General features: G+C 39.3%; 1 protein-coding gene across 1 annotated transcript; it reads right to left on the bottom strand.

Moving 5' to 3' along the window:
• Positions 1-2,466: 2,466 nt before the first annotated feature.
• Positions 2,467-21,753, bottom strand: LOC149303284 (polyribonucleotide nucleotidyltransferase 1, mitochondrial-like). Its single transcript, XM_089481416.1, has 28 exons — positions 21,662-21,753; positions 20,791-20,851; positions 19,910-19,984; positions 19,266-19,371; positions 18,808-18,857; positions 17,908-17,971; positions 17,204-17,251; positions 16,965-17,078; positions 14,913-15,099; positions 14,556-14,607; positions 13,932-13,989; positions 13,500-13,596; positions 13,307-13,409; positions 12,157-12,227; positions 11,782-11,818; positions 9,933-9,999; positions 9,764-9,853; positions 9,083-9,136; positions 8,860-8,969; positions 7,902-7,973; positions 7,734-7,797; positions 7,338-7,421; positions 6,672-6,755; positions 5,658-5,764; positions 5,521-5,576; positions 4,861-4,939; positions 3,215-3,262; positions 2,467-2,616 (listed from the first exon to the last, which is right to left on the bottom strand). Exons 1-28 carry the CDS (start codon positions 21,751-21,753, stop codon positions 2,467-2,469), a joined length of 2,280 nt encoding a protein of 759 aa, XP_089337542.1.
• Between the last annotated feature and the right edge of the window lie 1,988 nt (positions 21,754-23,741).

Raw genomic sequence — 23,741 nt, 5'->3', positions numbered from 1 at the left:
TCTTGAAACCCGATTCTATCCTTTCTCTTCCTCCAAAAGAGAAATAGAAACAGGTTGTACGCGATGGTTTCGCAGGGGCTACGGCGGCCGGCTTGGGACAAGAAAGCGTTAGTTACTTCCGCGAACGGTTTCCTGGTCCGCTCTGCTGCTATTGTGGAGGGCTATTGGACAATCCTACGGGTGGGCGGGATATGTGAGACAAAGCTGACATTTTTCATGAGGTGAATTTGTGACGAGCGCTGTAAATAAAATAAAGCTATATCTTCACAAACTTTCTAAATGTCAAGTGCTTGAGTACATTTTTTCCCCACACATCCTATAGAAAGGAATGAAAAACGTCAGGGCGCCTTGTTTTTTATTTTTACCTTAATGCTGATATGTAGTGGTGCAATTACAGTAACTTAGTCAGCTAGAAAATGCATACGCGAAACAAAGCTGTGGTTTATGCACAAATCGGCTTTTCACTCGAGAACCGCCTAATTATCACGTTCCTATCCCTTTAAATTAAAATCTAGTACCCGGATGTCTGTACGGGGTTTATCTTTTAAAAATCGCCAGGGAAACAACATAGAAACAAAGTTTCAGCCAATCAGCGCCGAGTAACAACACAACTCGGGCGCAACTTTATTACACACTGCCCTCCATAGCCCAAACAAGTAAAGGGACAAGTAGCATTTACAACCAGTACAGGATTCTCCATTCACATATGCGGGAGCCCAGCCCTTAGTGCATGCCGCTTCTTAAAGGGGAACACTCAACATATACCTTTATATACTTTATTGTCCTGTGGGTGCAAACAATATGTATGTAATGTTTACCATAAAACGTTTCATAAATAGTAACAGTCTTCTTCTATGCTTCCAGTGAGTATTCACCTTTGATCCTCTGCTTTTTGTGAAGGTGGCTCTTGAAGATCGGAACATGGTACAGATCACATCACGTAAAAATTAAACGGCATCAAAAACCTTGTTATTCCAAAACTGCATGTTAATTTGTTAATTTTCTGACATCAGCTTTCTTTAGTTGAATGTCCCTGGTTAAAACCTAAACACTGGTATACATAGAATGGGTTGGATTTTTTAATATACAGGTGTCATTTCTTTCTGTAGGTTTTTCCTTCTTATGCTCCTTGCTGTTCCTGGGGTTGCCAGAGACTTTGGTAAAAAATGATTAAAAAAATAAATATATGCCTGGATAGATATACAGGGACTAAATCTTTAAATAGTAGTAGTCGTCTTCTGAACATGGAGTTACCCTTGTCCATTAAACCCGCCCCATACAAAAGTACTATGGAAGCTGGGTGAATGAGGGTGAATTTTTTCTTTATTATTTTTCATCATCATTATTATTATTATTATTATTATAAAAGGATCTAATGAATTTGAGCCCCAATTTGGACATTTTTAGTGGACAACCAAACTCTGCCACACATGAAAAAACAGATCAGAGAAGGAATACCGGAATGTGATGTTCTCTGTCGGCCTGAAGAGTATAAGGCGATGCTGCTACTGAGAGGGTAGTACATGGATGTGGTTACTGAAGAAACAAAAATACCAATATAATGAGATTATAAACCTTTCTGGATATAATTCACAAATATTCATAGAAATCCTTGGTAGTTTTCGTTTGTTCTGTCTTTTGAGATGTAATGATCAGAATAATCCACTGAAATCAGAGAGAGCGCTTACTGGGCAGGTGCACTGATGTCTCCATAGACCCCCATCTGCAGCATCTTCCGAGCCAGATCTGACTGGTGAGAAGTATTTCACCGGCTCTCAGGTGAACAGGTATCTCCCGCGCCGCACATTGCAGGGGAGGGGGGGCATTCTTCAGAACCCCCCTATGTATTTGTAATGGGGACACCACATACATATAAAGTGCATATAACTGTAAATATAAGAAGTGTCTGTGGTATGGTCCTACGACAAACTAGAAGTCACCATGTCACAGGATAGCTTTGCTAACAGCATTCAGGGCTTTCTTCACTTACATTACTATTACACTAGCGAGTTCCTCCAACATGGAGGGCTGAGCTGGCTATGCATAAGTTGTTGGCCAAGGAGATTTAAATTATACATTTTACAGGGCTAGCCAAGCTTTTCCTGCAGCAGAAGCTCACTGTGATTGGCCCTTTATAATGTATATCGAAATGAAGGAGTTAAAACCACAACTCTCCGTTTAGTAAACAGACCTTTCTTTTTTACCAAGCGCTACATTTACACACCTCTGTTACTCAAGTGAAAAGGGAAGAAAAGCTTTGGGCGCACCCAAAGCTAATACCGAAGTACAAATATAGGCACATTTCGAAATATTTTGTTAAGATGGGGTCATGCTAGGTCAGAGAAGCACGAGAAATATTGTGTCAATACCGTGAGAGAGAAAAAAAGGCCAGAGAACCAGTTGTACGAAAACGATTTATAATTAAAACATTTATCTACAGAATGTACAGACATATGAATCACTTGTTTAGGGTAATGATGCTGGGGTGTCTGTGCTTCCCATTGAAATGCTGTTTTTGTCGCTAAGTGTTTTAATTACAGTAGCTGCCGGAGACTGAAGCACTTTTCGAGACAGCCTCATTCTGCCATCTGTTGGATCACGACCAAAGTATTTCACCTATTAAGAGAAACCGTTTGGTTAAATACTAAAGTTTTATGACTTAAAAAGAAAAAATTTAAATGAAGTTAAAATGTAATATAGGTACAGGGTATCAAGCAATTTTCAATCATATACATATGTATAAAACATAGCTGGTAGTGCCCCCAACCAAACACACATGCATATACTAACATGCAAACATGCTCCAACAGCATACACGCTATCCCCCCTCCTTTCCCTAGCCGGGCGCCTGACACACGTCCTAGCATGCCCCTACAAAGCACATTAAACAGATTACATTTCAACTACCTTAATCTATTATTTTTAATTAAAACGGCTGAACATACCAATAGCAACAGGTAACCGACATTTTTGGTTAGTTAATTCTGTCCATTGACTATTGGGAGTCAGGATATTGACTCGCACCTCTATTCGAATGAAAACATTCACAATATAAAATAAAATACACTAATAGTCTACAACTCTTCCCCCTCCCCCCCCAGATAAACAATTTTCTTGTAGAAAAATATTTAAATCTGTTAGGCATGCTTGGTATTTCATGGATAGTCCTATGACACCGTATACAAAAAGCGGACTGCCTTATGAATGACAATACCTGTATTTGTTGCCCAATTTCAAGACCCAGAGCACTTGGGTGCTTTATCTGAGGAGAAAAAAACAAAACGTTATAAAGAAAACAAAGTGAAGATACCATAATAAGACAAAGCCATCGTTTTTCATTTTTCTTTTGCTTTGAGCAACTTATTTTCCAATGCATTTATTGGATTTTGTTTTCTTTATAAATGTACATTAATTAGAACACAGGTTTTAGTCAATGAACGTTCACATCACACTTTAATGAATGGTTGTAGCAGCAAGTCACATGTAAGATGTTTGTACACAGATTCTTTGTTAGCATACATGTGATTAGAGAGGTTTTAGGAGACACAATGCAATACCTAAACAATGTATGCTTCAGTTTGAATGATATACATTTATATACATACATACATACATATACACACACTAGCCACATTATTAGGCACACCTGTTCTATTGCTTGTTAACACACATAGCTAACCAGCCAATCACATGGCAGCAACTCAATGCATTTAGGCATTTAAACCGAGCATCAGAATGGTGAAGAAATGGGATTTAAGTGACTTTGAACGTGGCATGGTTGTTGGCGCCAGTTCTGAGTATTTCAGAAACTGCTGATCTACTGGGACTTTCACGCACAATTATCTCTAGGGTTTACAGAGAATGGTACGAAAAACTGAGTGATGGCATTATGTCCATATGGACCAAAATCTCCGAGGAATGTTTCCAGCACCTTGTAGAAAGTATGCCACGAAGAATGAAGGCACTTTTGAAGGTAAAAAGTGGTCCAACCAGGTACTAGCAAGGCGTACCTAATAAAGTGGCCAGTGTGTGTGTGTGTGTGTGTGTGTGTGTGTGTGTGTATTATATACACACACACAATGTATAGACCAACTACCATTTCAAAGTATTAAAACTATCCCAGTGCTTTAACTTATTTATAATAACTTATTTTTAGGTATTTTTCTAAACTTTTGACCAACAGGAGTAAGTTAGTGAACCCAGAACCAGTAGAAACAGGCATTCCTGAAAATAACTGCCTCTTTACACCAACAGGACTTACCGTATTGGCTCGGATATAGGCCGCACCCTAAAAGTTTGGTGCTTTTTTAAAGAAAGTTTTTTTCTTTAAAAAAGCACCAAAAAAACATGCTACCACTCTGTCCCCCCCCCCCCCGAGATATGCTGCCACTGTCGCCTTCCCCCCCGAGATATGCTGCCACTGTCCTCTCCTCCCCACCCCCCCGAGATATGCTGCCACTGTCCTCTCCTCCCCACCCCCCCGAGATATGCTGCCACTGTCCTCCCCCCCCCCCCCGAGATATGCTGCCACTGTCATCCCCCCCCCCCCCCCCCGACTTACCGTAGCAGACTCCCGGGTGTCTTGCGGGGGACATCTACGCAATACGCGTATACAACTCCCGGTGGGAAGTGCTGGCAGGGGAGGCTGAGCGTATCGGAGAGTAGGATGCAGGTCCCCTGCACCGCTGCGGGGGATCTGTATCATAACCCCGCTGCCTGCCCGGCGCCCGGGACCCCGAATATAGGCCGCACCCCCACTTTAAAGACTTAAAGTGGGGGGAAAAAAGTGCGGCCTATATTCGAGCCAATACGGTATTTTAGGTTGGGGCTTATGGATATGCAACATATAAGATCATATACCTTTCGATGATCAAGCTGGGAATTATGAAGAAGCACTGGTGTCATATTTGGATAAAGCTTAACCATCGCACCCGTGTCCCTTGAAAAGCAGAGGTTCAGATAAAAGAATAAATAAAAAAAAAAAAAAGCATAAAAAGGGGAAACAGTTTTATGTATATTTAGATCATACAAAAACAATCTCAAAAATACTTGCACAATTTTAATACTGGCTGGGATGGTCTTCATTACGGATAGTGAAATCATTGAGCTGAAGTGCTTTAACGCCGCAATACCTTCAAGCTCTTCTAACACCGACTTCTTCACATAACCCTCACCCAAACAGTCCCTTAGTACTCCCTAATAGATTGTACCGGCATATCTTAACACATGAATCTTACGGACAGTTTTGTATATATGTAAAACATTTTGACATTTTAATTTTTTTTTATATTTTAATAGTGCTATTTAATCTGCTCCAACAGAAATGTAAAATAATAGCACAGTTTTGCGAATAACTAATTGCTTTTTAACCTATATGGATTCAAGTATATTTTTGCTCTGCAAAAGGGATGAACAAACATTGGGAATAAAACCGTAATGATTTAATGACGTAGTCAGCAAAAAAAAAAAAAAAAAAGAATTTCAGATGAGAAATCCAATGGACACATTCTTCTACATTACCTGATTTCAGTTATTGTGGCTGTATAAATTGATCCAAACTCCAACTGGAGATCTTGCTAAAATAATAAAGAGGATATATATTACTTTTATGATAAAATATGCTAAACCAGTACAAATGACAGAAAAAGGGTTCTTACATCATCTTTGCAAACTTCATTAATAAATTCTCTTGCTTCATTCATTGCACAGGGCGTTGGAGCAAAAATAGAAAAAGTCTCTTCATCTACTGGACTCACAGTCACACCTGGAATACAAGAAAAACATAACTTTCAAGTCAGAACATTTTGTTTCATTGAATTTCTTTCCATTGCAAACCATACTGTGTTTCAGGTTAAGTGTAAACCAGGTGTCAGAGGGGATTGTTAATCTATTTAGTTATGTCATTTGTCTAATCAGGATCCTACATTTGGCCAAATTTAATTTTTGTCAGCTTTGTCATATTATTTGGTAGCAGACCAGCTCATGCAGGTGCGCTTGTGCATATAAAAAGACTGGTAAGCCCCATAAATCAGTTCACCCTTTGTAAGAGGCGTCATGTCTGCGTTCTTGGGGAGGATTTTTTTTATTTTTTTTTTTATATTTAAATTAAGAAGTCCGAGATACTCGCGCTCCTCCTCCTGCTGTCCGATGAAAAAGGGTGAAACCAGCGCTCAAAGTGGTAAGGCCACAGTGGCAGCCAAGTCCTTCAATGTTCATCTTTGGGTGGATTCCCCAAGAAAAATGCATCCCTTCCTTCTCTCCCAGGCTGAAGCTTAAGGAGGGCCGGATCTTCTTGGGTCCCTCCCTAGAGGGGACCATCTGAAGTCTTCAAGGGTGGGAAAGTGGCCAAAAAGTAGAATTATCCCACCAAAACCCCACCCAGGTCCAGTGTTCCGTACTAGTATGTCTTAACATGAGTTCATATCATATAAGTGAATATATTATTCTTAGTATTGTATATTGGCACATTTAATGAGATTGGTAATTCTGTATTTTCCAACAAGTCAAGGGTGTAGGAATTGCACAAAAACTGATATATTAAGGAGTTTTCAGGCAGTCTAGCAAAACGTGGGAAAATAAATGCTGAAATGTACAGCCTGTGCCAACAACAACACTGATTCATCTTCAGAAACCTATGAATAAGAAAACATCTAAAAAAAACAGCCACTCACCTGTTTCAGCTTGAAGTTTTTTTAAGTTATAACCACCAGGCCCAAGAAACCTCATCCTTTTTGATAAGGGAACTTGTACAGTCTCTAAAGGGATTAAAATATTGACGACAAATTAATTTTTTCCATTGCGTGGCATCTGGATGACATAAGGGCAAGAAAACATTTTGCACATTAAAACTCACACGCAACGCAAGATATTGGTTTAATAAAACATTTGAGTATAGAATATATAATTTCTAAAGTTATGGATCAACCATAATACAGAAGCCAATGTGACTTAATCTCTTAAATGACAATAAAAAAATATTTTGGTTTATATGAATTTCAGTATCCTTCTTCACATTCCTATGTTTTCGCATGAATACGTAATATAAAAGATTTTACAATATCAAGATCCAGAAAGGAAGATTAAGCACAATACGCAGTGTCCGAGGCAAAAATCTGTACAGAGGTTTAAACGGAGTTCACTGATTTTCCTTACAATATCCCAGATAAAATAGAATCAACAGTTTAGGTAATTTTATTTGCAAAATAATATTTACAAATGTATGCAGCGGGTCTCCGCATGCAGATTCGAATTGTTATTTTTTTCCCTTTTTTTACGTTCAAATAGCCCATACCAAATAAGGAAATAAAATTATATATACACACTACATTTTTTTTTACCTACTACTGGGCTGTTTTCTTTTCTGTTTGCTCGTGGTTTTGAAATGACCTTATTCATGATCTGCAGAATATCCTTTTTTGCCACTAAGGAAAAACAGTATATAAAATTCCATGAATAAACTTGCATAACTCGCAAAAAATAAAGAGCATATTTGAAAGTTGGTGCACTTAGATGTACAATATTTATTAGACATAACCTTAAAAAGGTTAGCATTTATTTGCATGCTAGCTTAAATGTGGGTAGTGGTCAATGCTGTGCATTCATGCACAAGGGGGTAGAATAAAGTACTTTTGCCGATGACCGATAGTTAATAAACAAATCTATACATACACTTAAGGGATTCTGGGGAGAAATAAAAACATCAACCAGATAATAAAAAACACCAACAGCCCTACCTGTTGCCTGTTGAATTGCTTCCATTACGATTTTAAGTGGCAATCCAGAAATCTTAATGTCTGCCTGGAATAAGGAAAGCACAATCATGCTCAATGCATCACACATTCTGCCAACACAGACCAAAATAATAAATTATAAAACACAACGTACACACACAAAAAAGATACCTGCAAAGCTGTGATTCCCTTGTTGGTACCAGCCATTTTAAAATCCATGTCACCAAAGTAATCCTCAATACCCTAAAGGAGTTTTGCAAGCGAAAATGAAAAGTGAACAGAGCCATACTAATCTCACAGTATATTCCAGACCCCGACATGTTGGAATATTCACCCGAATATATTAAGAACCTTGGTACCAAAACCAGTATTAAAAAGAAATCTTGTAACCTAAAAATGTATATTGGCAGGGGCACACCTAGACTATTTTGCATCTGGGGAAGATCCTATATTTGGCCGCCACTCACGCTTTAAAATGTAAAACACCCACGCTCACTCGCTCTCTCAATGTCTCACTACCTTCTCCGCCTTCCCCCTTGTTCCTGTCTCTTTTCAAGCAGCTTTGCTTCTCTTGCCTCGTCTTCTGTCTTTTTGTTGTACGCTTCAGCCCCATGTCTCCTTTCCTCACCCGCTTCTCCCAGATGCAGGCCTACCGAAGGATCCCCTTACCCCCCACCTTGGCTCCACCATTTTGGTGGAAGTACTCCAAGAGGCCTGAATAATGAAGATTTGCCGAATAAGAAAAGTTTCTCCACCTCTCTCTCTCTACGAATCTGTCTGCATTATTCTTGCCTCTGGCAGTATTTCTGCAATAGGGCAGAACCATGCGGACCGCCTCTTCCCATTGCTACAATTGGGTAGAGTATGTGCTCGGAGCCTCTGCCTTTTTGCAGAAACAAAGCAAGAGAGAAGGTTCACGGATAAGTGGGTGAAGAAAGAAGAACGAAGAATAAGATGCAAGAGAAGAAGTGGAGCTGCATTGAGAGAGGGAATTTCCAGGAGACTGTGCCAGTATGGCACTCCCTTGATGAGGGGCACATGGGGCCGGCCATCTCCCCCCCCCAATTACAGCTCTGTATATCAGATCTCAGTTACTAAACTACAGTAACCTTTATATTTGAGGTCTCACCAATATATCCGTAAGTAAGCGATAGTCTTCAATTTCTCCATTGTTTGCCGAGTTGTACTTTGCAACAAGCCCAATTGCAACTCCAGCAACAGGGGCAGAGATAGGGACCCCTAACGTTTAGAACGAAAAACCAAATAGAAGTTATGGGACTGATTACAAGGAACCCGAACCAATCATACATGTTTGAAAACGTCAAGGATTGTAAATATTGAAACATCACTACCTGCATCCATCAATGCCAAGCTGCCACCACACGCAGAAGCCATGGAAGACGAACCTATTGAATTAATAAAGATCCTAAAGACTTGCTACACAAAAGCTCAAGGTTCCAGAGAGCTCAAGTTTACCTTGCAATAAGTTATGTTTTAAGCTAAACATAATTCCTTGATAAAAAAAAAACAAAAAAAAAAACCCTTAGAAACTTTACTAGTGTTGAGACGCAGGCTTTAAATCTGTTCTTGGCCTTATCTTAGATTCAGGATAAATGTTTAAATTCCCTCACTATATTAGTCTCTACAACTTCTGGGGGGCTCTACCAGCTATACACCCTCTGTAGAGTCAAGCTTCCCAACGTTAAAAACCAGAGGGTCAGAGGCATAGATGTAGACTATGGCCTCTTGCTCTTACATTTCACCTCTGAAATGACAAAAAACACAAATGTATTGCAAAACAAACTTAGTTTGCAGTAGTTTTGCAAGTACGTCCATTAAAATAAAAGTAGAATCTGCAACGTCTTCCAGTAGAGAGCAACTTTAAAGGAGACATGTTTCCCTACAACAGTAAATTAAAGATTTTGCCTTAAGCCAAATTTGTAAAATTGTAGCCAGATACATAAAAATTGCTATTTTAACATACTTGCTAAACAGGTGGCCCAAACCTCTGAACATTAGATTAGAACACTTACCATTTGATTCTAATACTTCCGACGTCACTCTTATTGTGAAAGGAAATTCTTTTGGGATAACTGGTCTCAAAGACTTTTCTGCCAGGGCACCTGAAGTCAGATATAATGCCAGGTTACGATCGAACAAGCAATGTCTGAAGCAGTTTTCCAGCCTATTGTACACACTTACCATGACCTAACTCTCGTCTGTTAACGCCCGTCACCTTTCCAATTTCATTTGTGGCGTATGGGGGAAACTGAATGACATAAAAACGACATCGGCAGTGGTTACTTTTTATGTACAACAAAGAATTATCAGTGTATTAACAACTGCGTTTTTATTTTGTAAATCAATAAACTGGGGAAGGACTCCTTATCCAATGTTAACGATTCGTTCATATGTTTCAGTTAGCTTTTGGCCCATTAGTTTTCAGGCAAGAATTGCATTACTTACTCATTGAGCTGGGCCAGAAATGTTTTAAACTTGTTGGCTGGGGCCCATCTTCACTTTCTCTCTCACTCTGTTTCCCTATCTTCTCTGCCAACCACTTTCTCTTCTCCCTTCAATCTGCATCTCCGCAGACATAAGCTGGAGGTAACATCCGCCAAAATGGTGGTGCTTCGGGTGATGTCCAGAAGCAGAAGCACTGTCATATTGCCCTAAATTAAATTTAGGGCGATATAACAGCGCTTCCGGTGACGTCCTCTCCCCCGATCGGAGGAAGTTCCCTCCAGGTTATGTCTGCAGAGATGCGGACAAAGATAACAGATTGAAGACAGAAGAAGATAGAAGATGCAGAGAAGGTAGGGAGACATTTAGAGAGGCCCACCTATGTCCTCTGATTTGTACATATCGCAGAGTTTACCAAAATTTGGTACATTTGCAATCTGTTTAAATCCGAATGCAAAGGTATTCACCCCCTATCATTTATCCTATTTTGTTGCTTTACAACCTGGAATTAAAATAGATTTTTATTGGATTTCATTGAATAGACATACACAAAATAGTCCAAATTGGTCAAGTGAAGAAAATAACTTTTAAGAAGGAAAGGAAAACGCAGGCGCAAACCCAACACCTCAAATCAGTGTGAAGCACGGTGGTGGCAGCATGAAGCTGTGGGGAAGTTTCTCCATCGCCAGGGACTGGGAAACCGGTCAGGGTTAAAGGAACGACGGATGGTGCTAAATACAGGGAAATTCTTGAGGGAAACCTGTTTGTCTTCCAGAGATTTGAGCATACTGCTAAAGCAACATTCTAGTGGTTTAAGGGGATACATTTCAACGTATTGGAATGGCTTAGTCCAGGGGTGGCCAAGCTGCGGCCCTCCAGCTCCTGCAGGACTACATCTCCCATAACGCTCTTTCAGCTAAGGGGCTGGCTGAGGAGTATGGGAGATGTAGTTCTGCAGCAGCTGGAGGGACCTCTGGCTTAGTCAAAGCCCAGACCTCAATTCAGAATCTGTAGTATGACAAAGATTGCTGTACACCAACGGAACTCATTTAACTTGAAGGAGCTGAAGCGGTTTTGCCTTGAAAAATGGAAGCTTATAGAAACACACCCCAAGAGACTTGCAGCTGTAATTGCTGCAAAATGTGGCTCTACAAGGTATGGACCGGGTGGGTTGGGGGTCGAATAGTTACGCACGCTCAAGTTCTTTTTTTTTTTTCTTATTGTGTTTGTTTTACAATAAATTTTAATATTCAAAGTGGTAGGCATGCTGTGTAAAGTCAGTTTTAATTCAAGGTTGTAATGCAACAAAATAGGAAAAAATGCCAAGAGGGGTAAAAAGGTTTTTGGCTATAGACCACATTCCACCGTTACTCAGAGGAGGCGACCGAGGAAGATTACTTTAACGGGAAACATTTTTCATTTTTATAAGCCGGGTAACGCATTTAAGGGTATCACTTACACATCTACATAAAGAAAATCATGCCAGGGCACAGCAAACAATAGATTTGCACAGTTTGTACTAGCCAATATTAATAAAATATAGTATGTATTACATCTAAGTGGTGCAAAAATCAACCTACCCCCTTACCTCATAATGTAGCATAAAATTTCTATCTTTCACACCACTGGGAAAAGACAAAAACATATGAATAAAAATACATTCAAAATTTAGGTGTAAAAAAGATTGACACGAAATATGCGGCATATATATAATATATATATATATATAAGCACCTACAATATATATATATATATACACACACCTCTGTTTCTTAATAGGTCTAAGAATTAGGTAAATACAACCTCAGATGAACACACATAACATGTCAACACATTTTGTTGTTCATCCAAAGTTTAGCTTATTTTTAGAAGTTAACAAGGTTGATACATCATTGTGACAAGAACTGCCTTGTTTTGCCAATGAGTAAAATGGGTTAAAATTAATAGCATGTGATCTACATACCTTACAGCTGATGCAATTTGATCAAATTTCATACTTGATTCAATTGAATCAAAAGCTACAGTAGACAGAACCTAGATAACAAAATAAAAATTAATAGCCATATATTTTACAAAATTGTAAAAGGTAAATGTTTTTTATAAGGCTTACTGATTACTATTTACCTGCATGGATACCCTTTTCCCCATTATCCCCTCTTTGCTCTGTCATAACACTTGAATAGCTAATACACACCCATTTAACATACATTTGCACTCTAGCAGAGCAATACGCGACACATGGATGGAAGTTTAAAACGGTTAGTTCAAACATTAAAAACCGGGTACCAATTAGACGTGCAATGGGGCCAAAAACAATTCAAATTTTCCTGTTTGTTTTTAGCCCATTGGTTTTCAGGCAGCGATTTCCGTTCCCTGCCCATTCAATTTGGCTGAAAATTAAGGGGGCATTTTTAATTTGGGAATGAAATTTGTTGCCCGGTGCCCACATTCTCTCTCACTCTTGTATCTAAATTTTCCCTACCTTCTCTGCCGACCGCTTACGCCTTCTCTCTTTGATCCTTAATCTTCTTTCTTAGTCTGCATCTTGTTGGACATAACTGGCATCTTCTGCCAAAACGGCGGCGCTGCAGTGACGTCCTCCACAATCCTCCAAATGGGGGAGAGAGAACGTCACTGTCATTTTGCCCATGAACCGAGGGTATTATGGCGGTGCTTGCAATGATGTCCTCTCCCCCATTCGGAGGATCAGGTAAGGATGTCACCGCAAGCACTGCCATAATCACCTTCAGTTGGCACTTACGTTTATGTCCTCTTCCCCGATTGGAGGATCGGGGAAGACGTCACCGCAGCGCCGCCACTTTGGCTGAAGGTGCTGAATTATGTCCGTGGAGATACGGACAGAGAAAGAAGATTAAGGATTGAAGACAGAAGATGCCAAAATTAAAGGGGTTGGCAGAAAAGGTAGGGAAACATTTAGAGATCGTGAGCTAGAATGAGTGTGCGTGAGAGCATGAGAGAGTGTGGACCCACGATTGACAGATGAGAATTTTGATGCTTTGTACAAATTGCTGAATTTACCAAAATATTACCAAGTATTTCAGGTAAACATCAACACTCCTTGTCATCTTATTGATCACTTATTCCAAACATACCTGTGTTTGTCCTCTCTGGAATAAAGCAGATCCATGAAGGGGTTTGAACAGATCAATTTCACAGTTTATGTTTCGGAGAGATGTTAGGTCTCTACCATCGCATCTTTAAAGGCGGGGGGAAAAAATACGTCAGGGAGGTGTGAAACATTTCAACCAATCTATTACAAGATCTAAAAAATAATGCATACAATACCTTCTGTATTCATTCAAAACAATACTTCTAAAAACGTCTTTGCAGACAACATTAAATGATTCCATTACTTCGAAGGGATCTGCATTTGGAAAGTTTTCTATAAAAAAGAAGCACAAGAATGGGAATCATTAACAATTTTGTGACAACTCATTCTTGCTGTTCAGATCAGTGAACAAATCCCAATATTAAATATGGAAGAATACAAGTTAAACATAGCAGCCCAGTTTTATCATAGCCGTATTAACATAGTTACTTTATATAAAAAGATGTAAACTTGGTCTAAAAGCAAACAAAACAAACAAAAACCTCTGTATAAGTCACAACAAATTCCAACTTTTGATTCGAGAGGACACATTACTCCAGCAGCAGTTTTGTGCTAAAAATTGTGTCACTTTAAAACATGAAAGAAAAAGAACGTAACTGTAAGGGTACCTTTTAACATTTCCTCTGTTTCAAGCCTGATCTTCTTTATGGCTTCATCTCTAGAAATCTGAGCAAATACTAACAATGTAATAAATAATGTAATAAATAATGACTTTTTTTTTAGGATTTTCAAACAAAAAAAGGGCTTAAGAGAAATAGGTCCAGCACACAGGCTTGGTAGTATTAAGGTATACATTATGCAATAATCACATCTACCATGAATTTCAAGAAATGTAGGTAGTCTATGACCATCACAGAAAAGCTGCTCACTAAAACACACATACATTCTACAGAAAGAAAAAACAAAAACAAAATGCAGCAACGTACTGCATGATTTGAAATAAATAAAAAAAACATTTTTTTATAGTGTACTTAATTAAACTGACTAAAATATGTAGGCAATAACCAGTATTAATGCATTTAACGTTGCAACTTTGGTGAGCCTAAGGTGATGACGGACCTTTACCCAAGGTGTAATCCAGCTGAACTCCCCTCTCTGCCTTGATGCATTCAAATATACAACCTTTCATTAATGAAGCCTTAGGAAACACAACATATTTAACTACACTACCACTGCAATGTACAAATTGTATCTAGCTACCTTCTGTGTTAAGCAAATTGTTTTTAACTTACTTTGTCATGCGTAAAATCAGAGAATACTTGATATATCTTTTCAGATGAATACCTGTTAAAAACGGAACACATATTAGATGCACATTGATGACCAGGAGAGTAACCTGGGAGCAGACTGTTCAACGTTTACGACACTCTGCTGCTTTTGATAATAAACCAGTATTACTAGAAAATCAATGTATACACTTCTGCAACTTAAACTCCTATATATTATATATATATATATATATATATATATATATATATATATATATATATATATATATATATATATATATATACACATACACACACACTACAGATATCCTTAACCACTACTAACATTCTAAACTGAAATGTGGTTATAACTCCACTTACTCTTTAGCACACTCTACAATCTCAATTGGGGCCAGGAAAGCCTTCTGTAGCGTTCTCTTTTCCTTCCCATGCTCTTTTGCCAGCTGCTGGATACCTTGAATAATCTGTTGACTGTGTTTCACCCCAAGTTTCACAGCATGACAAAACTCTTGTTGAAGTACATTCTCTGCCGCAGCCTCTATCATGACTGGAAACAACAAAGATATACTTTATACCGACACGAGTAAGAGGAAAGAAAACCAATACCAGCCCACAATGTATTATAAGCTCTATGTTCTGTTGCCTCTCATGGAACTTACCATACAAAGGTGGGCACCTATGTGTCAGTCTTGGTTTACAAGTAGAAATCTATGCTCCTAAAGCAGGGCTTGACAAATTTGTTGTGAATCTAGGCGCCAGCTAAAAAAAGTTAGGAGCCAGGATTTTTTTTTATTTTTTTTTTTAAACTAACAGCCCACTTACTGCACTCACAGCGTTTGACCTGGAAGCACCCTGGACTTTCAGGTCAGTGCTGGTTTTTTTTTTTTTTTTTTTGGAGCACAGCATTGACTGATATTTAGTCCCCACAAGCTTGTGGGGACAAATGTTAACCCCTGCAATGCCACAAATGTGTCATACACGATTGTGGCATTGAAGGGGTTAACGCTGCACTGTCGCTCTCATGGAGCGATCAGGCAGCAGGGGGGTGTTGGGGCTGCTCTCCACACCCATGTGGAGACCGAAGAACCCTCTCCCCTGTCCCTGTGAAGCTGCCTCTGGCAGCTGGGACGCAATGGCTGGTCTATAGACCAGCCATTGCAGGGGGGAGTCTCTGATGACTGCTGTAGGCTTCAATGCCTACAGGACTCATCAAAGGGCTTGTGGGGGCTCGTTTTTGCTGTTGCTGGTCTGCCTGGGCTTCCAGGCAGACAACCAGCAGCAGAGCCCCGTACAAAACGGGAATTAACCCCTAAAATGCCACGATCATGGCACTGAAGGGGTTAACGCTGCACTGTCGCTCTCATAGAGCGATCAGGCAGCTGGGGGGTGTTGTGTCAGGTCCTAATCAACACACAACCCCCTTCCCTGAAGCTGCCTGTGGAAGCTGAAAACACGATTGCTGGTTTTTCTGCAACCGCGGTTTCAGCCTACAGGATCACTCCGTGGGAGACTCCTGGGCAGACAGCAGCAGCGCCCCCGCGTGGTGACACGGGGGCAATTTTTTGTGGATGTAAGAGGCTGACAAACACCTAGGCGCCAGGACAAAATTCTCTGTCACCATGGCGACCTGGCGCCTGGGATTTGTGGAGCCCTGTCCTAAAGCACTCAATACTAGAGATACTTAATACACTCAAATAAGAGAAGTGTTGCTCCTATATGTTTTTGTAGAGTGCAATTATGGATTTATTTGGACTACTAGTTACTAAAAGCATATATATTTTTTTTAATTAGTTTACCAGTATTAACCACACTACTCTTCAATAAAGTAAATCGCTATCAAGGCTATATTGTACTAATACATAGAAAAATATACATCCCCAGTGCATGTAGGAAATAAAACTTGCAACTGAACTTAGAAGTCTAGAATTGTAAACACAGCATAAGTCATTGCAGGAAATGTAACGTATTTGTGAAGTTTGCTTTAAGAAGATAGGAATTTATTTTCTCCCAGTTAATGTAATGGTAACGAGTTATCATGGGACGACTAACTCGGTTTAACCCAATGGGCAAATCCAGCAAAGTGGCCCAGAAATAAGACAACACAAGGCATACATGGTAGCCATTCAGTCTGCAGAAAACACAGCAGAATAAACGCCGTCTAAATTCCTTGTAAATGTGGTCGCTATACTTGAAATTGCAAAGGAAGACATGAAAAAAAAGAAGAGGCCCAAAATGGACTGAAGGCAATTGCCCCCCCCATGCCAATATATTTAATGACCATAAACTAAACAATCTTAAATCAACCAAGAAGCTGAATGGATATGTAATTATCCAACTTCATGGGAAGTGCATTACAATTAGCTGAAGTCAACTAAAGCTCAGAACTGATATTTGAGCCCTGAGTCACCTTACCTATCTGGCTTTGACTACGTCCAGTGATTACGAGATTCAATGTACTTAATGACATTTCTTTTCGGGTGGGATTAATAATAAACTCTCCATCAACCAGACCCACTCTGACAGCACCTAAACGAGAAGGGGGAAAAACAGAGGATTAATGGTTTTGCGCAAAATGTATTTTTCTATAGAGTTGTCACTACTGTTACTACTAAAATGTAATGGTTACAAAATCATCAGAGGGGGGAACGTACCGACTGGTCCATTCCATGGTATGTCTGACACTGCAAGTGCTGCAGAAGCTAGAAAAAGAGAAAACTTAAGTGTTTAATTTTATGGCAGTTATTACATTTACTGCCATAAAGCAACAGATTTAAAACATTTAAAACCTTTATACATTGCAGATTTAAGATTACCTTATTGCTACAGATTATAACAAGTTTCAGAAAAAAGTACATTTTATATATAGGCAAAAATAAGTACTTGTGGCTCAGTATCGTTTAACTTGAAAGGGTAAGTAACTATAGGTAAAAATCCCTAGACCCAGTGGCTACATTAATCGGTACCATAAACATACCACAACCCCAGGCAAGTAAGGACAGCGTATCGTCTCTGAAATAACACTTAACATGCATTCTTCTCTGCTGAAGCAACTGCAGCTTGACGGCAGCAGCCTATTTTTTGCTCTTTGCTATAAGCAGCCAATCACTGTCAGGAAAGGGCTTCCATTAAACACATATCTTTACTCTGCGAGGGGAATTGGTGCCATAATTGCAAGAGTCCCAGAACGATAAGTATAATGTTCATGTACCGTTTTAAATACAAATAAAATGATGCACACTCTTAGCAGGTAGAATGCTGGGTGCAATATAACAAAAGACGATATAAATTAGGTTTTACTGCCGTTTGGTAAATCAAATGGATGTTTAATCAGAAACAATAAGCGTGAAAGTACTACCTCCATTAATGGCTAAGACATCAGGTTCATGTACACCATCTACTGCCAGTAAATTGCACAGGACCTGACGGAGGATAAAAAAATAAACCAATAGCACCAGTGAAATATATAAATTAAGAAGATAACACAATGCAAGTATGGAAGGCATAAATCCAATGCACCATGCAAAGCATCTTCGCTAGTGGTAAATACATATCTTGGCTCTACCACATACATGCTGCTAGGATGTTAACTTCTAAGGAGCATCGGATATATTTTAAGTGTACACATCAATTGCATGCAGCTTATAGTAGCACTGCTCCAAAAGGCAGCCCCAAAGATTGCTTTCTGGAGCATAGCTTCATGAGGTCTATAAGGGACTTAAAAGTTTGTGACTTTGCATCTTGCTCAATAAAAGCCAGTCCACTAAAAAACCATCACTGACTTCTTTGGATAATGTCCTCTGGGTCCAAAACAGCATTATTAATTTATTGTTATAGAAGGCCATATATCTGACACTCAGATTGCTTGCGATTGACACCCAGCTGCCTAGCTGATTGGAGTTGATTAATACGTATTTCTGCTTCTATATTATCTAACCCAGAGAAGAATTCAGAACACAACAGAGCCAATTGTACAAGTGCAAGTTTGCATTAATTGGGTAGCCTATAGATCCAGCAGCAGATTATTACTTTTAGGATAATTACTGAGCATGACAGAAGTGGTAGCTTACCTATACAGGTGTGTGTGTGTATATATTTGTAAAGATGGTTTTGAATAGTTTCTACAGAAATTTAAAGCTCTGTGGCGAAATGTAAAGTTCTGTATTCTGGTGATCTATTGCACTGATCAGTATCAAAAGGGAAAATATAAGGGGGGGCATCAAATTAAATGTAACAATGATAATACTATTTCACTAACCTGTGTATCATAGAAGTAGCCGGCAGGAAAAAGAGGCCGAATTGATCGATCTGCAAAATAGGGGACAAAAATAATTTCCATTTATGTATTTATGGATAACATTACTATTCGTAAAGTGAGCTGTACTATCACATGGGGAGTTCTAGATTTTTTTGAATCCTAAAAAATATATTTACAGAGTCTCTGTATCACAAGTTTACTAAAAGACACAATCATACCTAAAATAAGGAATACAATATGTTAACATTAGAAAACAAAAATCTGAGTCACACATGGCTAAGCCTGATGAGGTGCATAAGTAAATCAAGAAGAAACAAAGCAGCCGATTTGTTGTACAATGATGACAGATACAACCGTAATATATGAACCAAAGTGGTAATTTGGGAAATCCAAGGGAATTAATTCTAGGGGAGAGATGTTTAAAGACAGGTCACAAAAAAATGAGATGTTTGAAATACCTATTATTCTGCTAGTTAAGATTTCATTATGACTGGATCCCATTTCTCTTCTTAGGTGATTTGTAGGTATCCTTCCAGATGCGGCTGATTTTTGGCGATAATCAACCTGAAACATAGTAAACATTTCATTATAAAAAGGATCGGCGCAGCTTAAGATCCTTAAAAAAAAAAAAAAAAAAAAAAACTTTTTAAATCTTTAAACTGCCAGTAAGACTAGTGCAAATCGAGACACTTTTGCACAGCAGATTAAGGGTCAACTGGATATTACGTATCTTCAGCTGCTGAAAGCAGCAAAAAAGGGAGTGATACTGGGTCTACTAAATGGAATGGAACATTGTTTCACTTGGGTGTTTTATTTTGTACCCCAAAAAGGAGGTTTTCCTTTAGATTCATTTTAATAAATGTTATGTTTGAATTATGTATTCTCTCTTTAAGATGTTAGATTCATGCTCAGGTTTTTTACTCCCCCACTTTGGTCTGCTAATAGTGCAGAATTGGCTCAGTTGGCTTTGTATGCATAAGACACAGCTATATGGAACTATCAAATAATTATTCACCAGTTGCCACAACATTCCTAATATGAAGATTTCTGTAGGCATCAAGTGAACAGAGATAGCAAAAAAGTTCTTAAAATGAATACTCACCACTAATGGCATGAACTGAGATGGAGAAGGCTTTGTCTTGCTGACAGCAGTTACCAGTACAGACGTCTCACCTAACTTGGAAAATTAAGCACATCAAACAGGGAATGTAAACATTAGAAATATTTTATGATAACATGCCCACATAATCAATGATTTAACTAAATGCCATAGAGGCAAGGAACTTATATCTTTGCAAAGCTGCACACACCTCTTTTTCATTTAAAAGGTTTATTCTATGGGAATTCTATCTCAAAGGTTCACAACATCAGTAAGATAATTATGTTTTACTAAATGGAGAGTTGACAGGAGTCAGGAGTTTTTCATCTCTTACATAGCACCACACATTACGAAGGTCCAAAGCCAGAGAGTTTCTGCTGCAGGAAGAACTTGGTTGGCCCTGCATAATGTATAAGATTATTCAGTCTCCTTAATAAAATAAAATATACGTTATGCTGGGTCAACACAGGCCATTTTGCTGGAGAATCTTGCTAGCGTATAAACTGTCCCTAGATAGAGCCTTTTTTCAGACAGCAGAATACATTGAAATGTGTTGACCGGTGAGAAAGAAAAAAAAAAAAAAAGTGTTCCCAGCTTAAAAAAAACAAAACACAAAAAAAACAAAACGTGAATATAGAATATAATTATTTGTGGGAATTTTTTGAGCATTACACAGTGCTAGGAACAGTATTTCTAATACTAATATTTAGTAACAAGAGTATTAGCATAATTTTACTATAATCACCAGTGGATTATAATTTCATTTCAATTTTTAAGATATATAGATATATAGATATATACATAAGCATCTGAAAGACAAATGTTTCTTAAAAAAAATGAAAAAAAGATAAAGGTTAAGGTTTATGTGATTTACGGAAAATTACCTTTGCAACAGCACATCCATCTGCAAATCTTGCAAGCTTCCCAGAGGAAAGCTCCAACTTCCTATAAAGAGGGGGGGGGGGAAAGCTTCTTTTAATAAAAAACAAAAACAATCATATTAGCATATAAAAGTTACACAACTGGACTGGTCATGATGGGAAAGAAATCAAAGTGTTATATATTGTTATTCTTTGTGTATATTTACAACACTGCAAGAAGAAATAATCACGTCACTTGAGATGTCTCCAGAACACGGTATGCATTAATAAGCTTAAACAGCTACAGAAAAAGGCGTGCGTTGATGTTAAATATAAACTACAGCTTAAGTTTATGAGTGTACATTGAGCCACATCCTACTATAATATTATTATAGATAGGATAGTAATGGAATGGAAGGAAGCAGAAAATGGCACAAAGTCATAAATGTGTAACAATTCAGTTTCCTGACAGGCTTTACATCTGTGGGGTTTAATCACTGAACTGTCAGTGGGCAGGTGATATGAATCAGATCACACTACAGGTTGTTTAAAAAGCGATTTATGCATGATGCTTGAAAAGTGGTCTTAACATCACAGTAATAAACATCATAGTCCAGTGAGCAAGAACACTATTATTGCTATAACATTAACAATAGGTTACCATGGTAAGACCACTACATATATACCGGTATATACACACAAAGATGCATACTATTATGCGATATCTCAATTGTTTTGTATAGTAATGGAATATTTAAACAGATGAACAAATACTGAAACTAGTTGGTTCGAACACTAAACATATAAAATGTCAATGCCATTTCCTATTTCACATGTTGCTATTCCCCACGTGCGTTTCAACGTCACCTTCCCCCTGTTACATGTCATTCGTTACCTGCCTCCCAGGTCCACGGTCACAGCGGAAGTGTCCGCTGTTTGGCTAAACGTCCTGCGAAGCAGAGGCCACCGCGCCGCCAGCTGCCTCATCCCACAGCGCCTGTGAGGCAGCGGTAAGGGCACTCTACACAACAATGCACACATCAGCCCAGACCGGCAACTCCTGGAAGCCGCCATGACACCTTACGCAGCCTCCCCACCATCTGACTACACCGTGCCTCCCCATTGGCCACTGCAGCTTCGTCACGGCCACGCCCACCAACCGCGAACCAGTTTCGATTCTTGAGCTTTCTTATAAGTCAAGAGAGGTCAAATGGTGAAAGCGGGAGACGTCATCACGTACGATGGGTGCGTTGGGAAATGCGGCCACTAGGTGGCGTCTGACTATATGGGTGTGTGAAGCTGACACTTTCTTTGGTGACGGGCATAGCAAATCTAACCAGAGTCTAAAATCCAGACAATGCTCAATTAAAGAATGTTTACAAGTAACTAATTCAACATACTGGCCACAAATCCACACAACATGGGCCAATGCACATATGCAGTGCCATCCCTAGTGGGTTGCAGGGTAACAACTTTTTCAGGTGCCCCTCCATTGGCAACATCATCATGTGACTTTTCTGCAATTCTTATCCCTTTATATATGCATGTAATAGTACATATTATTAATATGTACTATTTAATATTATTATTAATATGTGTTTCTGCACCTCTATTTCTCTGCAAATCTGACTGCAATATTCGGACATTAAGAGAGAGTGAGTGTGATAGAGCATGAGAGAGTAGGAAATGCCGTTTTAGCTTCTATACACTCGCAAACTTCCATAGCTGGTGAGGCTTATGAGTTAGAGGGTTGCTACAGCACACACCCGCTACCTTGCATAGGTAATTGGCTTCAGGGCCTGCGCTACCTATAGGCAAAGTAGGCGCCTACTTGGATGGGGCACCGGCAGCCGCGCAGCCTTCAGCTGCAAACCGGCGGCCATGGTCATTCATTAGAAGCGTGGCCGTGGTCACTTGATGGGAGGCAGGCAGCCGCGCAGGCAGTGCAGGCTGCAGCCGCAAGCCGCAGTCATTCAGTAAGCGCCACTGCTCGCGGTCACTATGGGGAGGAGTGGGAGTGAGTCAGCCAGTTAGGAGGACCTTATGGGAGCGCCACGCCACGCTTGCGTGGCACCCCTATTGTAATGACGCTCCGTATAAGTGGGTGTGGAAAATGGGAGGGGTTTGTGGGGGTGGAGCCAGGGGGCGGCAAAATTATGTTTTGCCTAGGGTCGCAAAAATCCTTGCACCAGCCCTGATTGGCTTTATGGTAATTTCTCCCTCTTACATCACACAAGTCCCTTCTTCATGAAGCTTGCACTGTCTGCGAGCTACATCTAAGCTACAGTGTGTCTGAAAAGGTAAAAAAGGATGGTGCAGGTCTGAAGCCGATGTGACACATACAGTAGTGATCGGGCATTCCTTGAAGGATAGTGTACCGTTGCTCACAGCAGCGTTCCCATGAAATGAAACCCTCTTGGAGATCTTAATATGGCACTGATTGTGATACACATGACGCACCTTGCTATGTAATCACATAAATATTTATGGTGCAAATGGCAAAGATTGCAGAATTCTTTTTTATTTGTGATAAAAATCTGGCTTTACATACATGTTTTTGACCTCAGCTCATTCCAGTACTGCCCCTTTGTGCCTGGCTAGTATGGGCAACACTTAACTGCAGTGAACACTGGATTTACCGCCATTACATTTCTTCCAACACATGGTATTAAGTGGGTTAAAGTTTGTTGCAGAAGTAATCCTAATTGATTAAATGTAACCTACATACACATTTTAAATCACTGCATAACACCTAATTTTGTTATCAAGGCTTACACTCATGGTTCATTTGAACCCTTGTAATTTCATACATTTAGATCATTCTGTTATAAAGAACAGCTTTGTCAATTCAAAGAATATTTTGAGGTAAGACATTTTATTGTGTTGAAAATTTGACATCAACATGCATTGACAACTGTGCTTCCTTAAACATTGTGTTCATCATGCCCAAACCTGTCCACTTCTCCAGGTCACTG

Source organism: Sceloporus occidentalis, unplaced genomic scaffold, assembly GCF_023333645.1.
Source record: "Sceloporus occidentalis isolate IW3139 unplaced genomic scaffold, rSceOcc1.0.p SCAF_15, whole genome shotgun sequence".
Classification (NCBI taxonomy): Eukaryota; Metazoa; Chordata; class Lepidosauria; order Squamata; family Phrynosomatidae; genus Sceloporus; species Sceloporus occidentalis.
This window is presented reverse-complemented; position numbering and strand designations above follow the sequence as displayed.